The sequence below is a fragment of the Mya arenaria genome, chromosome 13 (assembly GCF_026914265.1).
Source record: "Mya arenaria isolate MELC-2E11 chromosome 13, ASM2691426v1".
NCBI lineage: Eukaryota > Metazoa > Mollusca > Bivalvia > Myida > Myidae > Mya > Mya arenaria.
In genome coordinates, this window is record NC_069134.1 from 62180055 (window position 1) to 62199252 (window position 19198).

General features: G+C 38.6%; 1 protein-coding gene across 1 annotated transcript; it reads left to right on the forward strand.

The window, feature by feature from the left end:
- The first annotated feature begins 245 nt into the window (after window positions 1–245).
- On the forward strand, window positions 246–8531 carry LOC128213704 (acid sphingomyelinase-like phosphodiesterase 3b). The gene is made up of 8 exons (XM_052919716.1): window positions 246–403; window positions 1313–1523; window positions 2443–2516; window positions 3650–3829; window positions 4414–4577; window positions 5757–5937; window positions 6951–7124; window positions 7789–8531. The coding sequence occupies exons 1-8, from the start codon at window positions 325–327 to the stop codon at window positions 8256–8258; spliced, it is 1533 nt and encodes a 510-aa protein (XP_052775676.1). The 5' UTR covers window positions 246–324; the 3' UTR covers window positions 8259–8531.
- Window positions 8532–19198: the final 10667 nt, after the last annotated feature.

Here is a 19198-nt window from a genome sequence, read left to right on the forward strand (position 1 = left end):
AGGCGTAATGAAGCCCCCAGCATCGCCGGTGAGTCGAGTGCCGTCTGGTGTTTGAGGTGTGCGTGCAGTGGACGAGACCATGAAGTCTAAACGTAAATGTTGAGTTTTCGGTGTTCGCCCAAAACCCGCAAAAACTTCCCTCAATTTCGTTAAGTGTGTAATATATGCCGGAACCAGCAGCACAGGGGAGAGTAATACAATTTTGACTTTAATGTTAAAGCATACTTGATTTACCTCCCGTTAATTGTAAAATGAACTTCGACCGTCACTTGACAAACCAATTGTGTAATCGAGTTCTGCTCAATACTTGACATTATTTGTAATATGGAACTATTTAAACAAGTAAACTTCAATGTTTTACTTTTATTTATATTCTTGCCACATGGATTTACAAAGGATGTTGGTAAGAATCCCTTTATTACTTATTTTGTTTACATTAATATACGTGTTTCGGATAAACATTTCGGATACCATGAATGTAAACTTTTCATTTACGTATTTTAGTTCTTATAAGGTGACATGCAGTGTCTCTTCTACTGATGCAATAAGCATCTATATTATATTCTTAGGTCCACGATATTATTTTACAGCATAATAATTAATAACTCAGTACAGTACTGTTTTTTCCACTTCCTAGTCAGGCCTAGCCAACCCATTACCCAACAGTTTACATGTGTCTTAAGAACTGTGGTTTAAAAAACTCTGTTCCTTTTACCCATCCAATTGTGGTGTCTAACGTTTTAAAGTGCCCCCCCCCTCCACTGCTAACTAAAAAAACACATTCATGTAGGTAAAAACAGATATCGTGAAGCATCTTTAGCTAAAGTAAACCTTGTAACCATAGAACTCCGGAACTCGAGAGCATGGGGCTCTAACCAACTAAGCTAACCGGGTGGTTGGTTCTTAGCCACTAACACTACATAGCTATATTTCATAAATATTTATATTCAAATAGATCCAACACAAACGTGCTCATTCAGTTTATTTCACACTAGCATCCGGGGAGCATTTGTGTCCATTAAACTAGAATGTAGGTTCAAAGGCTTGGTGATCACATTGTTGCAAGGGCAGTATTTTAATAATGTTATTGTCATAATTATAATGATACATATACAGCCGAACCCCGTTAGCTCGAACTCGCTTGGCTCGATTTTCTTGTTGGCTTGAAATTGATGCGAAGGACCGATTTCTTTATACTAAATTAAACGAATCCCGCATGACTCGAATTTCCCGAGGCTTAAGGAATTTTCGCCGGTACCTGGAGTTCGAGCCAACGGGGTTCGACTGTTTATTATAGCAAAACAACTTTCAGGTTATTTCTGGCACGTGACTGACTTTCACTATGACGCTAACTACAGCGCGGCTGGTGACCCGACAAACATGTGTCACCAAGGGAACGGTTCCCATGACAACGTTGGTACCTATGGAAACTACATGTGTGACTCGCCATGGAACCTCATCACATCTGCCATTCAGGCGATGTACAAAATAAAACCTGATCCGGACTTCATAATTTGGACGGGGTAATACAACATGATCAACATGTTGTAAAAGATTAAAAGAAATTATCTCAAGCTGATTAAACATTTTCGGATATCATTTAAATACTTTTTTTTTGCATATTTCTTATCTTGCGTCTTATCATGCTTGCTCGACGCACAACTCCAGCACCTACGATGTGACCGTTAACTTGAGGTGTACGTCTTCCGGTCACGTGGTGAAAGTTTGAGTACAGTTTGACATGATTGAAGTTAAATGTTGTCAGTTTTGTTGGCCATTTTCTTACATTTTGCCAAATTCTGTCAAAAATCCGAGCTCGAAATTTCACCTTAATTAGACATATCAAAAACTACTCACTAATCATTTCAACACAATAACGGAGAAATCACTAAACTCCTTGCGCGTTGCATGATGACAAAGTAGCTGGAAAATGTTAAAGCGGCACTCTCAAAGATTGATCGTTTTGACATTTGTTTTTGTATATGAATGAGCCAGTTTTTGCGTAATGTCTGGACACCAGTAATATAAAACTGCTGACTAAAGATTAGATCGCAATTTATCTTATCTAAGTTCGAAAATATACGTTTTATGGCTGAAAGCGTTACTAACGCTTTAAGAAAAATGAAATTTTCGGCAGTTTTACCAAACACTCAAGATTTTTCTATTGTGAATTATCTTATATGACTGAATTGAAGGCATTGATGCCCAAATCAGCCGAATTTGTGACATTTTTTTTTAACTCGTTACAAAACTGACAATCTGTGAGGGTGCAGCTTTAAAACGTCCAAGAACTCGGTGCAGGAGGTGTGCGTCGAGCGGACATGTGCATAGTTATGTTTATGCATTTTATAAATTTAAAACAAAATATCACATGGCATATTTACTTGTCCAATACGCATGCACGTCAGTGATAATCTAAATATATATTTTGATTTATTTCAGAGATAGCGTTCCCCATGTGGACGACAGTGACCTCGACCCGGATAAGGTGTACATGTTGATTGGCAACGTAACAAGTGAGGAAGATGATTTGTTTTGCTTTCGAATGCATTTATTTCCAACATACCTGTTTTTTCTATTCACCACTGTAATGAAAATCCTGACCCTGGTTTCGAAGATAATGTTTCAATCTAGTTGAAGTTACACCGACCTAATGAAACTATATGGCCAGTATAAATTATTGCTAGATTTTCATCCATTATTTTAAATGGGCCAATGACTTTTTTATTTATTACTTTGCTTAAATGACTGTTTTACTGTTGGATATGTCTTCATGCTCTTTCGTATTGCATAAGGGACCATGTACATGTGTTTCTTGACGAACCATGAACACGATCGTAACAATTCGTGCCCCTTTTAACATATGAATGTTATAAATCGACGTCGTTCCCGGACAGTACCGGTCCGATACGCAAATACAGACCCTAATTCGACATTCGAGAAAATATAAAAATTAAGGCGCGGGGATGAAAATATAGTAAATTATAGTCGCCTATTATAAATGGTCTGGATTTCCGAAATTGGTATTTATAGCTCAACCGATAATAATTATGTTCAATCGATAGGATGTGTCCATGAACTTTTTTTAGATGGAATTTAGTCGGATCAACGTTGCACATATTGATAATAATTCACAACAGGCTTGGCAAACAGCAGTCTCGATTCGATGACTTATTGAAATAGAGAGAATACACAGCAGTGCCGTAGGCAGACTTAACAAAACACCGAGGCTGAACGGTCTAGTGGGGTCCGGGGGTTTTCCTGCATTCTGGAGTATCTTTGGTCGATGGTTTGTGTACATTAAGGCAAATGAAGTTAGTCGAAAAGAGTTATTTTGAGAGCTATAGAAATTGTTATAAGCCAAAAAAACACCGAGGCAGCTGCCTCGGTGTGCCTCAATGTATCTACGGCACTGCACAGTATAGTTGTTTACACAGACTGAGAAAGTGTGTTAAACCATCGACGCACAAATACATGTATATATAAATATAGTTTTAATTTTTCCTCTAACTGCTGAGATGACCTCATTCGGATGGACTTCATATCTTAAGGCAGAACGTATATAGAAGGATATGCCTTTTATCAGATTGAATATTTTATCAAAAGTTCACAATTGCAAGGACTATCAATTCCGTTTTGTCGGTTTCAGATGAGCTGGTGTCGGTTTTTCCCAACACAACGCTGTACCCGGTGCTAGGCAACCACGATCCGTACCCAGCCAATCAAATGCCGTATGATACAGACAATACCGCATACTACAAGGGTATCTTGGAAAAGAGTCACTGGAATTCGGTTCTTGGAGTGAATGAAAGCAGGCATTTTCACAATGGTACAGATTTTGGGTCCGAAGCATCTAGCTTGTAGAGTTCTACTTTTTCAGCTCGTATTATTTTCGAAAAAGGTGGAGGTGTTGTCATAATTATGCGTCGTCAGTTGACGGCGTCGCCGTCGTTGAAACATTTAAACCATAGCCATAACTCAAAAACCGTTTCAAAATAACCATATGAAACTTGGTAAACATGTTCACATGCGACGATGTGAAAGTGTTAAGACACATAACTCTGGCCTAATAACTTGTTAAGTTTGTCCCTTGTTTGAAGTTCGCTGTGCGTCACTATTAATTTACGTCGTTGAAGACGTTCTGAAGAAAAATCCTTTATTGTTGGCCATTTCTTGACCTTAAATTACGCATTTCTTAGCACTTCTCATTATTCTAGATGTAGTGTATGTCCAGCCATGTAAATTAGTCGGCTGAGAAAAAGGAACAAGTGTTGGCGTCCGCCTGATGTGGTTTTGCTTAAGATGCGGTCATCTCAAACATCATTGTTCTCCCAGAGAGGTGTATTTATTGAAAATAAGGAAAAGGTTAAAGATTCAAATTTATTTGAAAAATAACTTCCTTTGTTTTTTCAGGCGGCTATTACAGCTCCAAAATCTCTGAGAAACTGCGGTTAATAGGACTTAACACGAACCTATACTACGACCAGGACCGACTCACTAAGGACCTGCCGGACCCGGCGCAGCAGATGGACTTCCTGGATAAACAACTACAGGAGGCGCGCAAACACAACCAGATGGTATGACGTAGGGCTTTGTCGGGAGTTTGGAAGTTTGTAAAAGAGTTTAGGATGTTGATGATGAAGCTGAGTTGTTGGATTGGTCATACGTTTTCCCTAGCGGCTCTAGGGGATGCACCCGGCAACAGGCTTTTTAGCGGGCCCTTCTTTTCCTACTTTTCCCTACTTTTTCTTAAAATTCTCCCTACTATTCCTATTTTTATGTAAAATTAGTTCGAGAAATAATCAATATTTTTTTAAGTAAATGCATTGTTTGAAATTATCTAAATCTTGATTTTGATAAGAAGCTATTTCTGGTATTTCTCCAGTGGTGCAAGAGGGGTTCTATGATGAGAATGAGTGGTGCATGTTGACAAGTCGGAGACACCTCATCCTGTTGCTGAATCCCTCTTGTAGCACTGGTTTCTAAGCAAGGAATACAACATGTACATCACAATTGTTGAATAGGTTTAGTAGTTATTTATATGCATCCAAAAGGTAAGTAAAGAGCCCTACTATCCCTACTTTTTGCTCTTAATATCCGTATTTTACCCTACTTTTTGCTCTTAATATCCGTATTTTACCCTACTTTTTGCTCTTAATATCCGTATTTTACTCTACTTTTTGCTCTTAATATCCGTATTTTACCCTACTTTTTAAGAAGATCCTCTTACTTTTATCCCGCCTTTTTTATAATTGGTCACTTGAAAGCCTGCGGCACTGACCATCTAAAATTGCATAGATTACACCAGAATGCACCATTTTAGACTTAAAACATTCAAATCTTTCTTATGGGAGGTACCACAACACAGGAGATTTTGTTCCCAGATGTACTTTGTTGTTTGTACGTACTTCAAACTTGCATCCAATAACGTCAAATCCTTATGGCCATGTTATGTATTTTGGTGGGGTAAGAAAATCAGAATGTCTACCAGCATTATTTACCACTCTTCGACCCAGGACACATGCCCCTACGTTAAACGTCAATTTAACACCCGCCTTCTGCAACAAAGTAAGCACCATTGTAATTGAAAATACTTGAAATCGAAGTATTGAAATTTTACTTTCCATTAACGGCACAGAGAAAAGGTTTTATTAGGATATCAAAATTCTATGGCGAAGAGGATTTGAAGTGTCTAACTATATAATCTTTGTAAGACCATCGTACTGGCAAGTATAACTCTTTTTTTCATTTCGAAGGTATACATAATAGCGCACGTTCCACCTGGCGTCTTTGAGTTAGGGAGCGGATTGACCTGGTTCTACCCCAAGTATAACAAACAGTACCTCGAGAAACTCGAGGAATTTGCTGACATCATCACCCTCCAATTGTACGGACACGAACACACGGACAGCTTCCGGGTGCAGTTTGACGCTGAAGGTCAGTTATACTGTTTGTAACAATAGTAAAGATTCAGTATTATAGTTTGTCTATTTTTCAAGAAATTGTCTATGTTCTACTATAGCGCAAACAAACAGACATTCGTTCTTAACTCAAAATATTCACATGATATTTTGTGGACATGCTACCAATAGAAATACGTATACTTGTGGTAAGTTCCACTTACATGTATATATTTATCGATTTAGGATTCTTGATTTATCGATTATCGAGAGCAACGGACTTGCATGCAGTGTTCGTTGTTAATTACTCATCTATATATAGTGTTAAGTTATGAAGTGTAACCGAATGAGATGGGAGAGTTTGCGCGAAGGTCGGTCGGTCTGTGAGTCTATCCGTCAGTCCGTAGACCTCGTAATTTCCTCGCCATATCTCAAGAATGGATACTGTAGGACACCAAAACTCCAGTGGTATGGCGTGCTTGCCCGTTTGAGGATCGCTATTGATTTAGTATCTGTAACAATCTGACATAGGACCATGGAACTCCACCACTGGAAGGTTACCATTGATCAGAAAATTTAACCTTTCGTTTTGTATCTGTCGGACAAAGATCAAGGTCACAGACAACGTGACATGGGACTATGAAACTTCACTACTAGGTTGCCCTTGACCAGTATATGACCCCATTGTTTTGGATCTGTAGGTCAAAGGTTAAGAACACAAAAATATTTTTTGATATGTTTATATGCGCACCTACAAAATGGTTATGATGTACTATCTGTTAATATTGTAAGTAGGGTGCATTTCAACAGTAGATGACCTGTTATGGATAAAAATCGAATGTCTAGTTTCAATCTCATTATTTGGATGTATGTGTAAACTTGGCCGTCTGTCTGTCCGTCCGTCCCAGCTTCTGTCCATTCGTTTTTGTTTATGTTACATTAACCTTGTGATCGACTTACCCTCTATGTATCTATCACCTTACTGGTAAGGATTCAATTTTATTCAGTACCTTGTTAATGCTAAAGTGTTCGAATACATTTGCAACTCAGGGAAGCCAATAAGCATGATGCTGCTGGCCCCCGCAGTGACCCCCTGGAAGAGCACACTCCCGGGGGTAGGAGCAAACAACCCATCTATCCGGCTGTTCAAGTACGACCGGGAAAATGGGGTGGCCCAGAACTATGTGCAGTACTACCTTAACCTCACTGCAGCCAATATAAAAGGTAGGTGGAGGTTTTATAATAATGTTATTATTAGGTGATTTCATATTGGCCCAGTTATTTGTCCGAGGTAAGCCCTTTGGGCTCAGGCCAATATTGCTGATTGAGGGCACATACATTTGCCAGTATGAACTCACCTAATTATTTGGCGAGTTTAGTAGCCAACCAAAAAGGCAGAAACAAGTATTGGCCGACTTTGGACGAGTTTTGGCATAACGTTCAATTGTCAAGTGCTAGTACTACAATTGTCCCGGTTTCTTGTCAAATACGTAATAGTTGAATAATGATGAACGGTTCACACTGGTGTGCTGGAGGATATAATATATGTTAAACTGTGACAATTATTCCCAGTTTAATCTTTCATATGATTTGTATTTTACATCCTCCAAAAACATTTTCATACTTACGATTTACTTTTGTATTACGACACATTTTTTGGACGGACATTTATTTTCAATCCGCATGTGATTTTATTGCTCTCGGTGAAACCTAGTTGTCCATATCATAAAAAAAGAATGGCGACTTAAAGATACTGGCTGAGTTCATTACTCTTTGAGATAAATCTTAGCGTTCTGAGCATGTCCCAATATATTAAATTGCTGTATAAAACATTGATAGTGGCCGAGGAATACACGACGGCTGGTAATGGTTTTCTTCCCTTACGCAGGCACTGGTGACGACTGGCAAAAAGAATACGATACATCAGACGTGTATGCCTTAGATGAGCTACGCCCCGCCAAGTTACATGAGCTTGCCCGCGCGTTCACCGATCGCAGTAACAAGCTGTTTCAACACTACCTTCAATACAACAGCGTTCTTTGGGCGGGAAATACCGAATGCAACGAAACTTGCCATTTACATCATCTCTGTGCAATAACTCAGTTAGACTATGACAATTTCCGAACATGTATATCAGGCGGCGTGACCACGCACCACCCCACCCAAACGACTCACCACCACCCCCACCGACCCACCCCTCAGCCCCAGGTGCCCACGTATATGTTTTACCTCATAGGGGGTCTAGCTGCTGTTGTGTTCCTTCTCTTCCTAGTCGTGGCTTGTATGTGTCTGAGAAAGGGGAGACGTCTAAGGGCGCCCCGGTATGCCAAATTTGGTTCCTTGTCCCTAAACAGCTGAGACTATTACTTCACGCAAACCTTCAAGAAACCTATTAATGTGCGTTCTGTTTGCTTCAATACATATGAAAATTATTTCAGCAATCGCTTGTGCTTGTATTTTTATTCCTTTTGCAATGCTTTCATAAATTGTTCGTTGTTTTTGTTTCATACTCATCAACTTACCGTTTTGTTAAAGCAAAAATTGTTTCGACAATATTATATTTTATCATATCGCGATATGTTATATCATGTTTTAAACCAAAATTTTACAACATAAATATTTTTTCATGGAGCTATATTTACACCTTAACTTCCATTCCTTAAATGAACTGCCTTTCGGCAATCGCGTTTATCAATCGATGAACGCAACATCTTCGGATATGTTCGGATCGCAATTCATCGCATAACAATATACGAGGGTTGTCCGGAAAGTTTTGAGACTGTGTCTATATTTCAAAATATTTTTAATATAAATGAACAAACAATAAACAGCTGTGTATATAGACTATTCACGCGATCCCTTTTGAAAAATAAAATTAAATGATCTCATGATAAGGAAGGAAATGATTGTCAATTCAGCCCATCTAGCGCTTCACGGAGCACTTTGAAATTGACGTTTTCTGAAAACTATTCAAAATTCATATATACTACTTCGTCTGAATAATAGACGCCAAAATGTCACGTCAAAACATAGGGTGACAAATAGTTTAATGGTTGTTTTAACGATAAAAACTTCGTTACTTTCTTATTTTTTACGCTTCAACTTTGCGCACGTTTTTCTCGAAATCGAGGCTATCGGTTTCGGGCCAAAAGTCTCATGACGCGTCACATATGACGACAGAATGACGTCAGCTGCATCACTGTGTAAATTATTGACGCAATCTAACTGTAGACATGATTGTAACGATCAGCGGAAGTAGAGAGGTATTTCGAAGATGTTGGAAAAAAATCCAACATTGACGTCACGCACGGAATAACTCCTACAAATACTTATACGTTTCTAACACGGTATAAATCAAAGCCAACATGTTCAAGGGCTTTTTCGTTTTCGCTGGCATATACGTTTCAATGCCGTGCGATTTCAAGCTGAGTGGAAGAACGCCAGTCAAAGTCAGTGCTAGACATGTTACAAGAAGACAGGCGGAGGACAGTGAGGGAAATTGGCGGATCCGTTCAGCTAAAAAGAACAGTTGTTCATAATATCATAAAAGGGTGGTTGGAACAGATATTCAAGCAATGGGTTGATTGTCACCGTAAGTGTGTACGTGCAGAAGGAGCGATTATTTTATTTTTACTGTGTTTATAAAAAAATAGAAGGAGAGGCATGTTCACATGCTTTGAAAAAGCAGACTGCTTGTTCGACTTTTTGAAAAAAAGGTTGATAATCGCCTCAGAGTGATAGTGTGTGCTTAAAAACAGTTAATATATCATTGTTTTAGAAAAAAATGCATGTATACATGCTTTGAAATAGAATAGCATTTTAGGCCGCCAGGCCGCTAGGCCGCTAACTTAACGCCACTAGGCCGCTGAAGTGCTTGATCGACTTTTTTGAAAAAAAGTTGAAAAACGGTTCAGAGTGATAATTTGTGCAAAAAACAGTAAATGTATCATTGTTTTAGAAGAACAGGCATGTTTAATGCTTTGAAATAGCTGACTGCTTAATCGACTTTTTTGAAAAAATGTGTTGATTATCGCTAAGAGCTTCAAAGTGTTAATATTGCATTCAAACAGTTAATAATTCATTGTTTTGGAAGAAAAGGCATGTATACATGCTTTGAAATAGGAAACCATTTTAGGCCGCTAGGCCGCCAGGCCGCTAACTTCACGCCGCTAGGCCGCTGAAGTGCTCGATCGACTTTTTTGAAAAAAAAGTTGAAAAACGGTTCAGAGTGATAATTTGTGCAAAAAACAGTAAATGTATCATTGTTTAAGAAGAACAGGCATGTTTAATGCTTTGAAATAGCTGACTGCTTAATCGACTTTTTTGAAAAAAATATGTTGACTATCGCTAATAGCTTCAAAGTGTTAATATTGCATTCAAACAGTTAATAATTCATTGTTTTGGAAGAAAAGGCATGTATACATGCTTTGAAATAGGAAACCATTTTAGGCCGCTAGGCCGCCAGGCCGCTAACTTCACGCCGCTAGGCCGCTAAAGTGCTCGATCGACTTTTTTGAAAAAAAGTTGAAAAACGGTTCAGAGTGATAATTTGTGCATAAAAACAGTAAATATATCATTGTTTTAGAAGATCAGGCATGTTTAATGCTTTGAAATAGCTGACTGCTTAATCGACTTATTTTGAAAAAATATGTTGATTATCGCTAATAGCTTCAAAGTGTTAATTTGTGCATTCAAACAGTTAATATGTCATTGTTTTAGAAGAAAATGCATGTATACATACTTTGAAATAGGAAACCATTTTAGGCCGCTAGGACGCCAGGCCGCTAACTTCACGCCGCTAGGCCGCTGAAGTGCTCGATCGACTTTTTTGAAAAATAAATAAAAAACGCTTCAGAGTGATAATGTGTGCATAAAAACAGTAAATATATCATTGTTTTAGAAGATCAGGCATGTTTAATGCTTTGAAATAGCTGACTGCTTGATCGACTTTTTGAAAAAAAATATGTTGATTATCGCTTATAGCTTCAAAGTGTTGATTTGTGCATTCAAACAGTTAATATGTCATTGTTTTAGAAGAAAATGCATGTATACATGCTTTGAAATAGGAAACCATTTTAGGGCGCTAACTTCACGCCGCTAGGCCGCTAGGCCGCTAGGCCGCTGAAGTTATCGATCGACTTGTTTTGAAAAAAAGAAAGAAAATCGCTTCAGAGTGATAATTTGTGCATAAAAACAGTAAATACATCATTGTTTTAGAAGAACAGGCATGTTTAATGCTCTGAATTAGCTGACTGCTTTATCGACGTTTTTGAAAAAAAATGTTGATAATAGCTTCAATGTGTTAATGTGTGCATAAAAACAGTTAAAATGTCATTGTTTTAGAAGAAAATGCATGTATACATGCTTTGAAAATAGGATTCAATTGAGGCCACTAGGCCGCCAGGCCGCTAATTTCACGCCGCTAGGCCGCTAGGTCGCTGAAGTGCTTGATCGACTTTTTTGAAAAAAAGTTGAAAAACACTTCAAAGTGATAATTTGTGCATAAAACAGTTAATTTAAAATTATTTTAGAATAAAAGGTAAAAAAATATTCTAAATAGATAACAATTTAAGGCCGCTATGTAACTATATGAATAAAAAACTTTGATTTATCATTATTTTTAAAAAAAAACGCATGAACAATTGCTTGGAAATAGAAAAAATAATTAGGCCGCAAGGCCTCTAGGCCGCTAGGCCGCCAACTTCACGCCGCTAGGCCGCTTACTTCACGCCGCTAGGCCGCTAACTTCACGCCGCTAGGCCGCTAACTTCACGCCGCTAGGCCGCTAGGCCGCTAACTTCACGTACATAGTATAAACTGGGTATTTTGGCTCGGACGGGTAGCAGATATGATTTCATCACGCTCAATTACAAAGAAATAAAGAGGAAAACCACACATTGCAAAAACTTGTATTTATAACGCATTTTGATCATTTTATTCAGATTACAAATTCTGAACCATTAACCAAATACAATACGTGGGTAACCGGGCATTTAATTCGAACATAACTTTAAAAGGCTCTATTTTAAGATCACAATGATATTTCAGACAAAAGAAAGCATTGTTTTATTTTAATTCAGCAAACATTTAAATTCCACAAATCACTGGATATAAACATGTCGGTATTATGCATCGGGCTTGGCTTACCCACGTATATTCTAGTACCATCATTGGGATCTGATGTCTTTATAATAATAGCAAATATAACATCAGAAAGCCTGTAGGACCTTATTATTCCAAGATCATATTCTTCACAGTTTCAAAATGTGACATATATGATGGTGGTAAGCAAGAGAATCATGTTCTTCACAGATTTTGTCGATGACATTGCTGTTTGATAATATTAAAAAAGGAATTATAAAAGAAATAAAATAATAATAATAATAATAATAATAATAATAATAATATTATTATTATTATTATTATTATTATTATTATTATTATTATTATTGTATAATAATAATAATAATAATAAAATAATTTTACAACAATAATAACACCACCACCACCACCACCACCACCAATTCTTAAAGTTTAAAAAGCCGGCTTCGATCACAAATTTCCCAGGAGCTGTGACATATATGTTCGAAATGTGTGACAAATTAGATCTTATTTTTCTCAGCTGTGAAGTTTAGGATCCTTTTTTCCCAGGTGGGAAGAATATGATCTAGGAAAAATAATTCCGGTTACTCATGTCGAGTAACCGAGGTTATCAACAAGTGAAATGTTAGTTGTTATTAACCGAAGGTCAACGTAGGGTCAATTCGCATGAGTTGTTTATCGCTCTTCTAAATTTATATTGGTCAAGTAAATTCTCGCTTTACAAGTAATAATCCTTTGTGGTTAAGCTTTCTTTCGAATCAAGCCATCGTCAGTACAAGACATGTCTGAGACGGATCTTCGCGATATCATACACGAGCTGCGGACGGCAAAGCGCGCCAGGTTCGAGACGGCCACGCCGGTAACAGGGACACAGTCCACGTGCACACAGGTGAACACCATGAACGCACCGCCTGCCAGCCACGTGGCTCAGCCGTCAGGAGCACCGACAAGCGCCGCGACATTTAGTGCCACATCATACAGCGACGCGCTACCCATGAGGTATTCGGACGTGCAGGCCGCCCAAAGCCAGAGCCCGGAGTTTACTACGCCCTTGGTGAATCAGGCACATTGTGAGCAAGGTATAACCCCCATAGTTAATGTACCTTTAGAGCAGGATGCAACCATGTATATGTCGCCAAGCAAACACAGCCATTTGGGAGACTCAGTGTCGGCTTCCATTAAATCTAAGATTATTTCTGGTAGCTACGTCGATTTTGCTCAATTATTAGACCAAGATAAACCCGTAAGCGCTCTAGATGATGTGAAACAATTATCAATAGGCCCGAACGGCGAAATTGCGCTTAGAGCCAAACCAAATACGTCCAAAATATCAAACATTGAACAATGGACCGACGCCTTTTTTGTATATGGCTCTTTATTCTTAACCGCTCACCCTAATAAAACCCACGAGTTGCTGAAATACGGGCGAGATATAAGGCTGGCAGCTAAGAAATTTGCTGGACTTGGCTGGCTCGAATATGACCAGCAATTTAGAATGCGCCTCTCATTTGACCCATTGAGCTTTTCATTTAGTAAAATTGACAATGAGTTGTGGCTTTTGTCTATGGGCCCGTCACTCGCTGTCGTGAATAATGTAGGAAAACAAATTCCACCAAATGTTTTGATTATAATTACAGGCAATGTTACAACACAGCATGCAAATATCAACATTCTTGCCTGATATGTAACACTCATCACCCTTCTAGGTACTGTGCTTCAAATGGAAGAGGCTTTAGTCACAACAGTGGCCCAGCACAGTTCCGTGGCGCAGCCTACCACGCGCGGCTCGCTTTCAACCGCGGTTACTTCCGCTCCGCCTTTAAGCAGTACTATCGCTTCCCCCAATCAGGCAGACCACGTTATTGAATATCAAAAGTTAAAATCCCCTGGCTACTCACCTATTAATGTTGAACAATTATCGGTTTTTCTTTTACAATACCCAAATAGAGAGCACGCAAAGTTATTAGAAAATGGTTTTAAACATGGTTTCGAGCTAGGATACTATGGAGAGCGGAAATTCTTTGACTCAAAAAATCTAAAGTCCGCTGAAGTTAATCCGGCAATTGTTTTAGATAAAATTAATAAAAAAATTCAAGCAGGCAGAATGGCAGGGCCTTTCACTGAGCTACCCTTTTCCGATCTCCATATTTCGCCATTAGGGCTCGTCCCAAAATCGGACGGAGGGCACCGTCTTATTACCCATATCAGCTTTCCGAGAAAAACCGGTGGTATAAATGGGGGTATTAAAGATGAAATTAAAACTGTGTCGTATACGTCATTCGATAAGGTGGTTGATATGATTCTCGATTTAGGCCCAAATTGCTTATTGGCTAAAAGAGACATAAAATCAGCATTTCGGCTATCGCCTATTAATCCGTGTGATTTTAACTTACTGGGAATGAAAGTACAAGGGGCAATATACATCGACCTTAATCTTCCTTTCGGTGTCAGCTGCGCCCCTTTCTATTTTGAGGTTTTCTCAACATTTATCATTTTCATTGGCTTGTAAAAACATTATCAGGATTACCATCTCTTGACCACTATCTAGACGATTTTATTTTTGGCGGGCCCGATGAAACAAACGATTGTGGTATATTACTAAAAAAATTTCATACAATTTGCAACGGAATTGGTGTCCCGATAAATGAAGAGAAAAGCGTAGGACCCACAACTGTTTTAATATTCCTTGGCCTTTAGATCGACTCTTGCAAAGTTATTATAAGGATCCCACTCGTTAAAATTGAGGAATTGAAGTCCTTGCTGTCACGTTATGTTAAAAAGAAAAAAATCACATTAGGTGATCTTCAGTCATTGGTAGGAAAATTGTTTTCTTTGGCCAAGCTAAGCTCGAGTAGAGCTTTTTTACGGCGCTTTTATGACTCTATGTCTGGATTGGAAATTAAATTTTACAAATTAAGGATAACGCAAGACATGCGCGAAGACTTTCTTATGTGGCTTAGTTTTTTGTCAGAATTTAACGGCCTTTGTCCCATTTCTGAAAAGGATTGGTATGAAAATGAAAACTTGCAACTCTTTACCGACAGTGCGGGTAGCGCTGAGTTGGGCTGTGGGTGTTTTTTCAACGGCAAGTGGGCTTTCTTTCAATGGCCCAAGCACTGGATAAAAGATAATGTCATGAAGGACATCACATTTCTCGAAATGGTCCCAGTTGTTTTAGCCGTTTACTTGTGGGCGCCGCTGTTGGCAAATAAGCGAATCATTTTTCGTATAGATAATTTAGCGCTAGTCTCTATAATAAACAAGCAAACAGCAAAGTCAAAGCGGGTCATGAAGCTAGTGAGAAGATTTGTTTTGAAATGCATGCAGTTTAATATTTTCTTTAAGGCAATGCACATTGATACACATGCAAACGAAATTGCTGATTCCATTTCACGCAAATAGTGGCAGAGATTCCACCGGCTAGCACCTTTAGCTACTCGCCAAGAACAACTGCCAGAAAATTTTCTGTCGCTGATCTCAGAAATGAAAGTAGACGACTAATATCGTCGTCATTGTCAGTTAACACACTGGAGTCATATAATGTAGGGCTTAAAAGGTTTCGGGATTTACCCGGATACTTGGCCACCGGAGGTCGATCATATTGTCATGTTTTTGTCATACCTTTCTTTAGAAAAGCTAACATACAATACCATTAAGCCCTACAAATGTGCGGTCGGATGCCAATGCAAGCTTTTCGGTTACCCAGACGCCACAGAAAATTACATTGTTAATCGTATACTTAATGGCATCCAAAAAGGCAAACCGCCCTCTAGAACAAGGCTACCTATAACGTTGGGCTTGCTAGAAAAAATAATTGGAGTATTACCTTTTGTTACCACCAATCATTATGAAAGTCAGTTGTTATCCGCTGCTTTTAGCTAAGCTTTTTTTTTGCTTTTTCCGAGTGGGTGAAATCACTGTTACAAAACAAGAGGTAACAAATAGGGTAGTTGCAATTGATGACGTGTTTTTGGCCTCGCCAGAAAATGCTCTCATTGTGAATATAAGGGGTTCCAAAACAGACCAAACATCCCGTGGCCATAGTATAAAAATCCCGAAGGCTACTAAGAATACATGCCCTGTGTTTGCCATGAGGCAGTTTATTGCTAGACGGCCCAAAATCAGAGGCCCCTTGCTCTGTCATCTGGATGGCAAACCATTGACACGCGGTCAATTTTCAGCTATATTGAAAAAGTGCCTCTCTACATTAAACATTGAGTATTCAAAATATAATACACATTCATTTAGAATAGGTGCAGCAACAACCGCCGCTTTGGTAGGCTGCCCTGTTGACATTATTAAGGCCGCGGGTCGATGGAAGTCAGAGGCTTATAAATCATACATCAAAACCGGCAACACACAGTCATTGCCCTGTTTAAATTAACGTTTTAATTTAGTGTGTAGTAATAACCGCTAGGCTGCACTACTATCTGGCATGTGAAGAAGTTTTATGGGTTTTAATAGTACATTTATACTGTTTCATTAGAATTCGCAGTACCTATGATTTGATCATTTCTCTCATATCGTTGATTACTTTCAATTGATCGGAAACAATTTTTAAGTTTGTTTGTATATTCTTTCATATTTAGGTTCTCCTAAGCATGTATGGGTTGTGGGGTCATCTATCGTCAGGAACGCGTTCATGCATGCGTGGATGTCTGATCCTAACTTGAAAATGGAGTCATGCAAGTTGTGGTGGCAGGGTTACGGGGGCATAGGCATTAAGGAAATGGAAAGAAAAACTTCTGAAACGCGTAAACATGTGCCAGCCACCAGCCATGATCATTATGCATTGCGGCGGGAATGATATTGGAAGGATAAAAATTTCTGAGTTTATAAAGCATTTTAAGATGCTGGTAGATAATATTGGCAACATCTTACCTGGTACCATAGTTGTGTTCTCGCAAAGTTTACCTAGATTAACATGGCGCTATTCAAAAAATCACATTGCTATGTATAACGCTAAAAGGCGCCTGAACAGCTTCTGCAAAAATTACATTTCAAAGAAAGGGGGGTGCTTCTTGGCCCACAATATTTCAACCAAGTATCTATTGCAAGATGGCGTCCATTTAACAGAAGATGGCAACGAGTTATTCAACCAAAATTTGGCAATTTGTATCAGAAACACGCTAAGCTAAAACTCACTTTGCCTGAAATATAACAGTTATATACGAACTGCTGCTTAGTAGAATAATGCGGATCATATTGAAAGCTACCATCTCGTATCAAGAAGGCGGGGCTCCCCTTGTGCTGCCGCCCCAAATTTGTTCTTTGGGGAGTTCAGCTCAGATTATCTTCGCTTCACATTGGCGCTCGGCAGCACCTTTTCTATCCAAATCTTAAGCAAATTTATCATTAACCATTTTAAAGTGCTTTCCGAACATTGCTTTTCCGTGACGGAATTCACTTACATTTGCTAAAGAATGAATACTTGTAATTGATAGTTGATACTGATTTGCATATTTGCTGAGCTGAACTAAATTGTATTGTTTAACTGCTGCAATAATTGATTGCTTATTTTCAACCCTGAGGCTTTGGGGTAGGTCGCCATGGAAGACGCCAAAGTTTGGCAGGTGACCAGTTGGCCTTTAATCGGGTCAACATTTTCGGACCATTTTATTTCAAAATTCATTTTGGGTCAAGTGGGCCCAAAATTAGTTTTTTGCGCTATGGCCATTTGGGCCTAAATAATTTGTGCTGTGGTCAATTTGGCCCAGATATTTATATATGTGAAAGGGGAGTCTCGCCAAACATTCTAAACCTTTTAAATGTAAATGAACAAAAATAAATATGATGAAATGGACAGCTAAGTTGTTTTTCTTCGTTTAAGAAATTTAATGTGTAACATGGAAATAAAGTTAAGAAAGCGTCGCCTTTTTCAGGTTTAGGAAGAGTTTGGTGTCAAATTAAATTGGTTTTGGTCAACTTTGTTGATAATTCCGGTTACTCATGTCGAGTAACCGAGGTTATCAACAAGCGAAATGTTAGTTGTTATTAACCGAAGGTCAACGTAGGGTCAATTCGCATGAGTTGTTTATCGCTCTTCTAAATTTCTATTGGTCAAGTAAATTCTCGCTTTACAAGTAATAATCCTTTGTGGTTAAGCTTTCTTTCGAATCAAGCCATCGTCAGTACAATGTGTGTTAAAAGTTATGGAATTAATTTCATCGTCATTTAAAAAAACCCACCCTACCCCCCTGCATATTTTAGGCAGCCGAGCGGTACGCGTTATATACAAACATTAGCATAAAACGCATTATATTATCATTTTTCGATGTAAATAGTTGCTCTCTTCTGTTGTGTTGTTCGAATATTTCAGTTTTACCATTACCATCGCTCTATTGAATGACGTAAAACCGGGGAAGCTGGCGACCCAGTGCAGAAAGTTCAATGTGCGCAACGGCCATTAGAAGTTGCCAGACGAATACCCCGAAGAATCCAAGTCCGGCGAGGCTCCCATAGACTATATGAAAAAATGTATTTTGTGTCTCCTAAGCAGAATGTGTAAATTATCATGATACATTGCTTTTGTTGAAAGGGTTTTGTACGTTGAACACCGCGTCAATACCCGTTGTACTAAGTACGCCATACTTCTATTGGTTAGCGCTCGGCAGCACCTTTTCTATCCAAATCTTAAGCAAATTTATCATTAACCATTTTAAAGTGTTTTCCGAACATTGCTTTTCCGTGACGGAATTCACTTACATTTGCTAAAGAATGAATACTTGTAATTGATAGTTGATACTGATTTGCATATTTGCTGAGCTGAACTAAATTGTATTGTTTAACTGCTGCAATAATTGATTGCTTATTTTCAACCCTGAGGCTTTGGGGTAGGTCGCCATGGAAGACGCCAAAGTTTGGCAGGTGACCAGTTGGCCTTTAATCGGGTCAACATTTTCGGACCATTTTATTTCAAAATTCATTTTGGGTCAAGTGGGCCCAAAATTAGTTTTTTTGCGCTATGGCCATTTGGGCCTAAATAATTTGTGCTGTGGTCAATTTGGCCCAGATATTTATATATGTGAAAGGGGAGTCTCGCCAAACATTCCAAACCTTTTAAATGTAAATGAACAAAAATAAATATGATGAAATGGACAGCTAAGTTGTTTTTCTTCGTTTAAGAAATTTAATGTGTAACATGGAAATAAAGTTAAGAAAGCGTCGCCTTTTTCAGGTTAAGGAAGAGTATGGTG

Bases quoted from the DNA above. Each gene is read 5' to 3' on its own strand.
- LOC128213704 (XM_052919716.1), top strand. From the start codon at position 325: ATGGAACTATTTAAACAAGTAAACTTCAATGTTTTACTTTTATTTATA. The intron at 1,524-2,442 runs GTAATACAACAT...GATTTATTTCAG, and splicing joins GACTTCATAATTTGGACGGG to AGATAGCGTTCCCCATGTGG. The intron at 7,125-7,788 runs GTAGGTGGAGGT...TCCCTTACGCAG, and splicing joins CACTGCAGCCAATATAAAAG to GCACTGGTGACGACTGGCAA.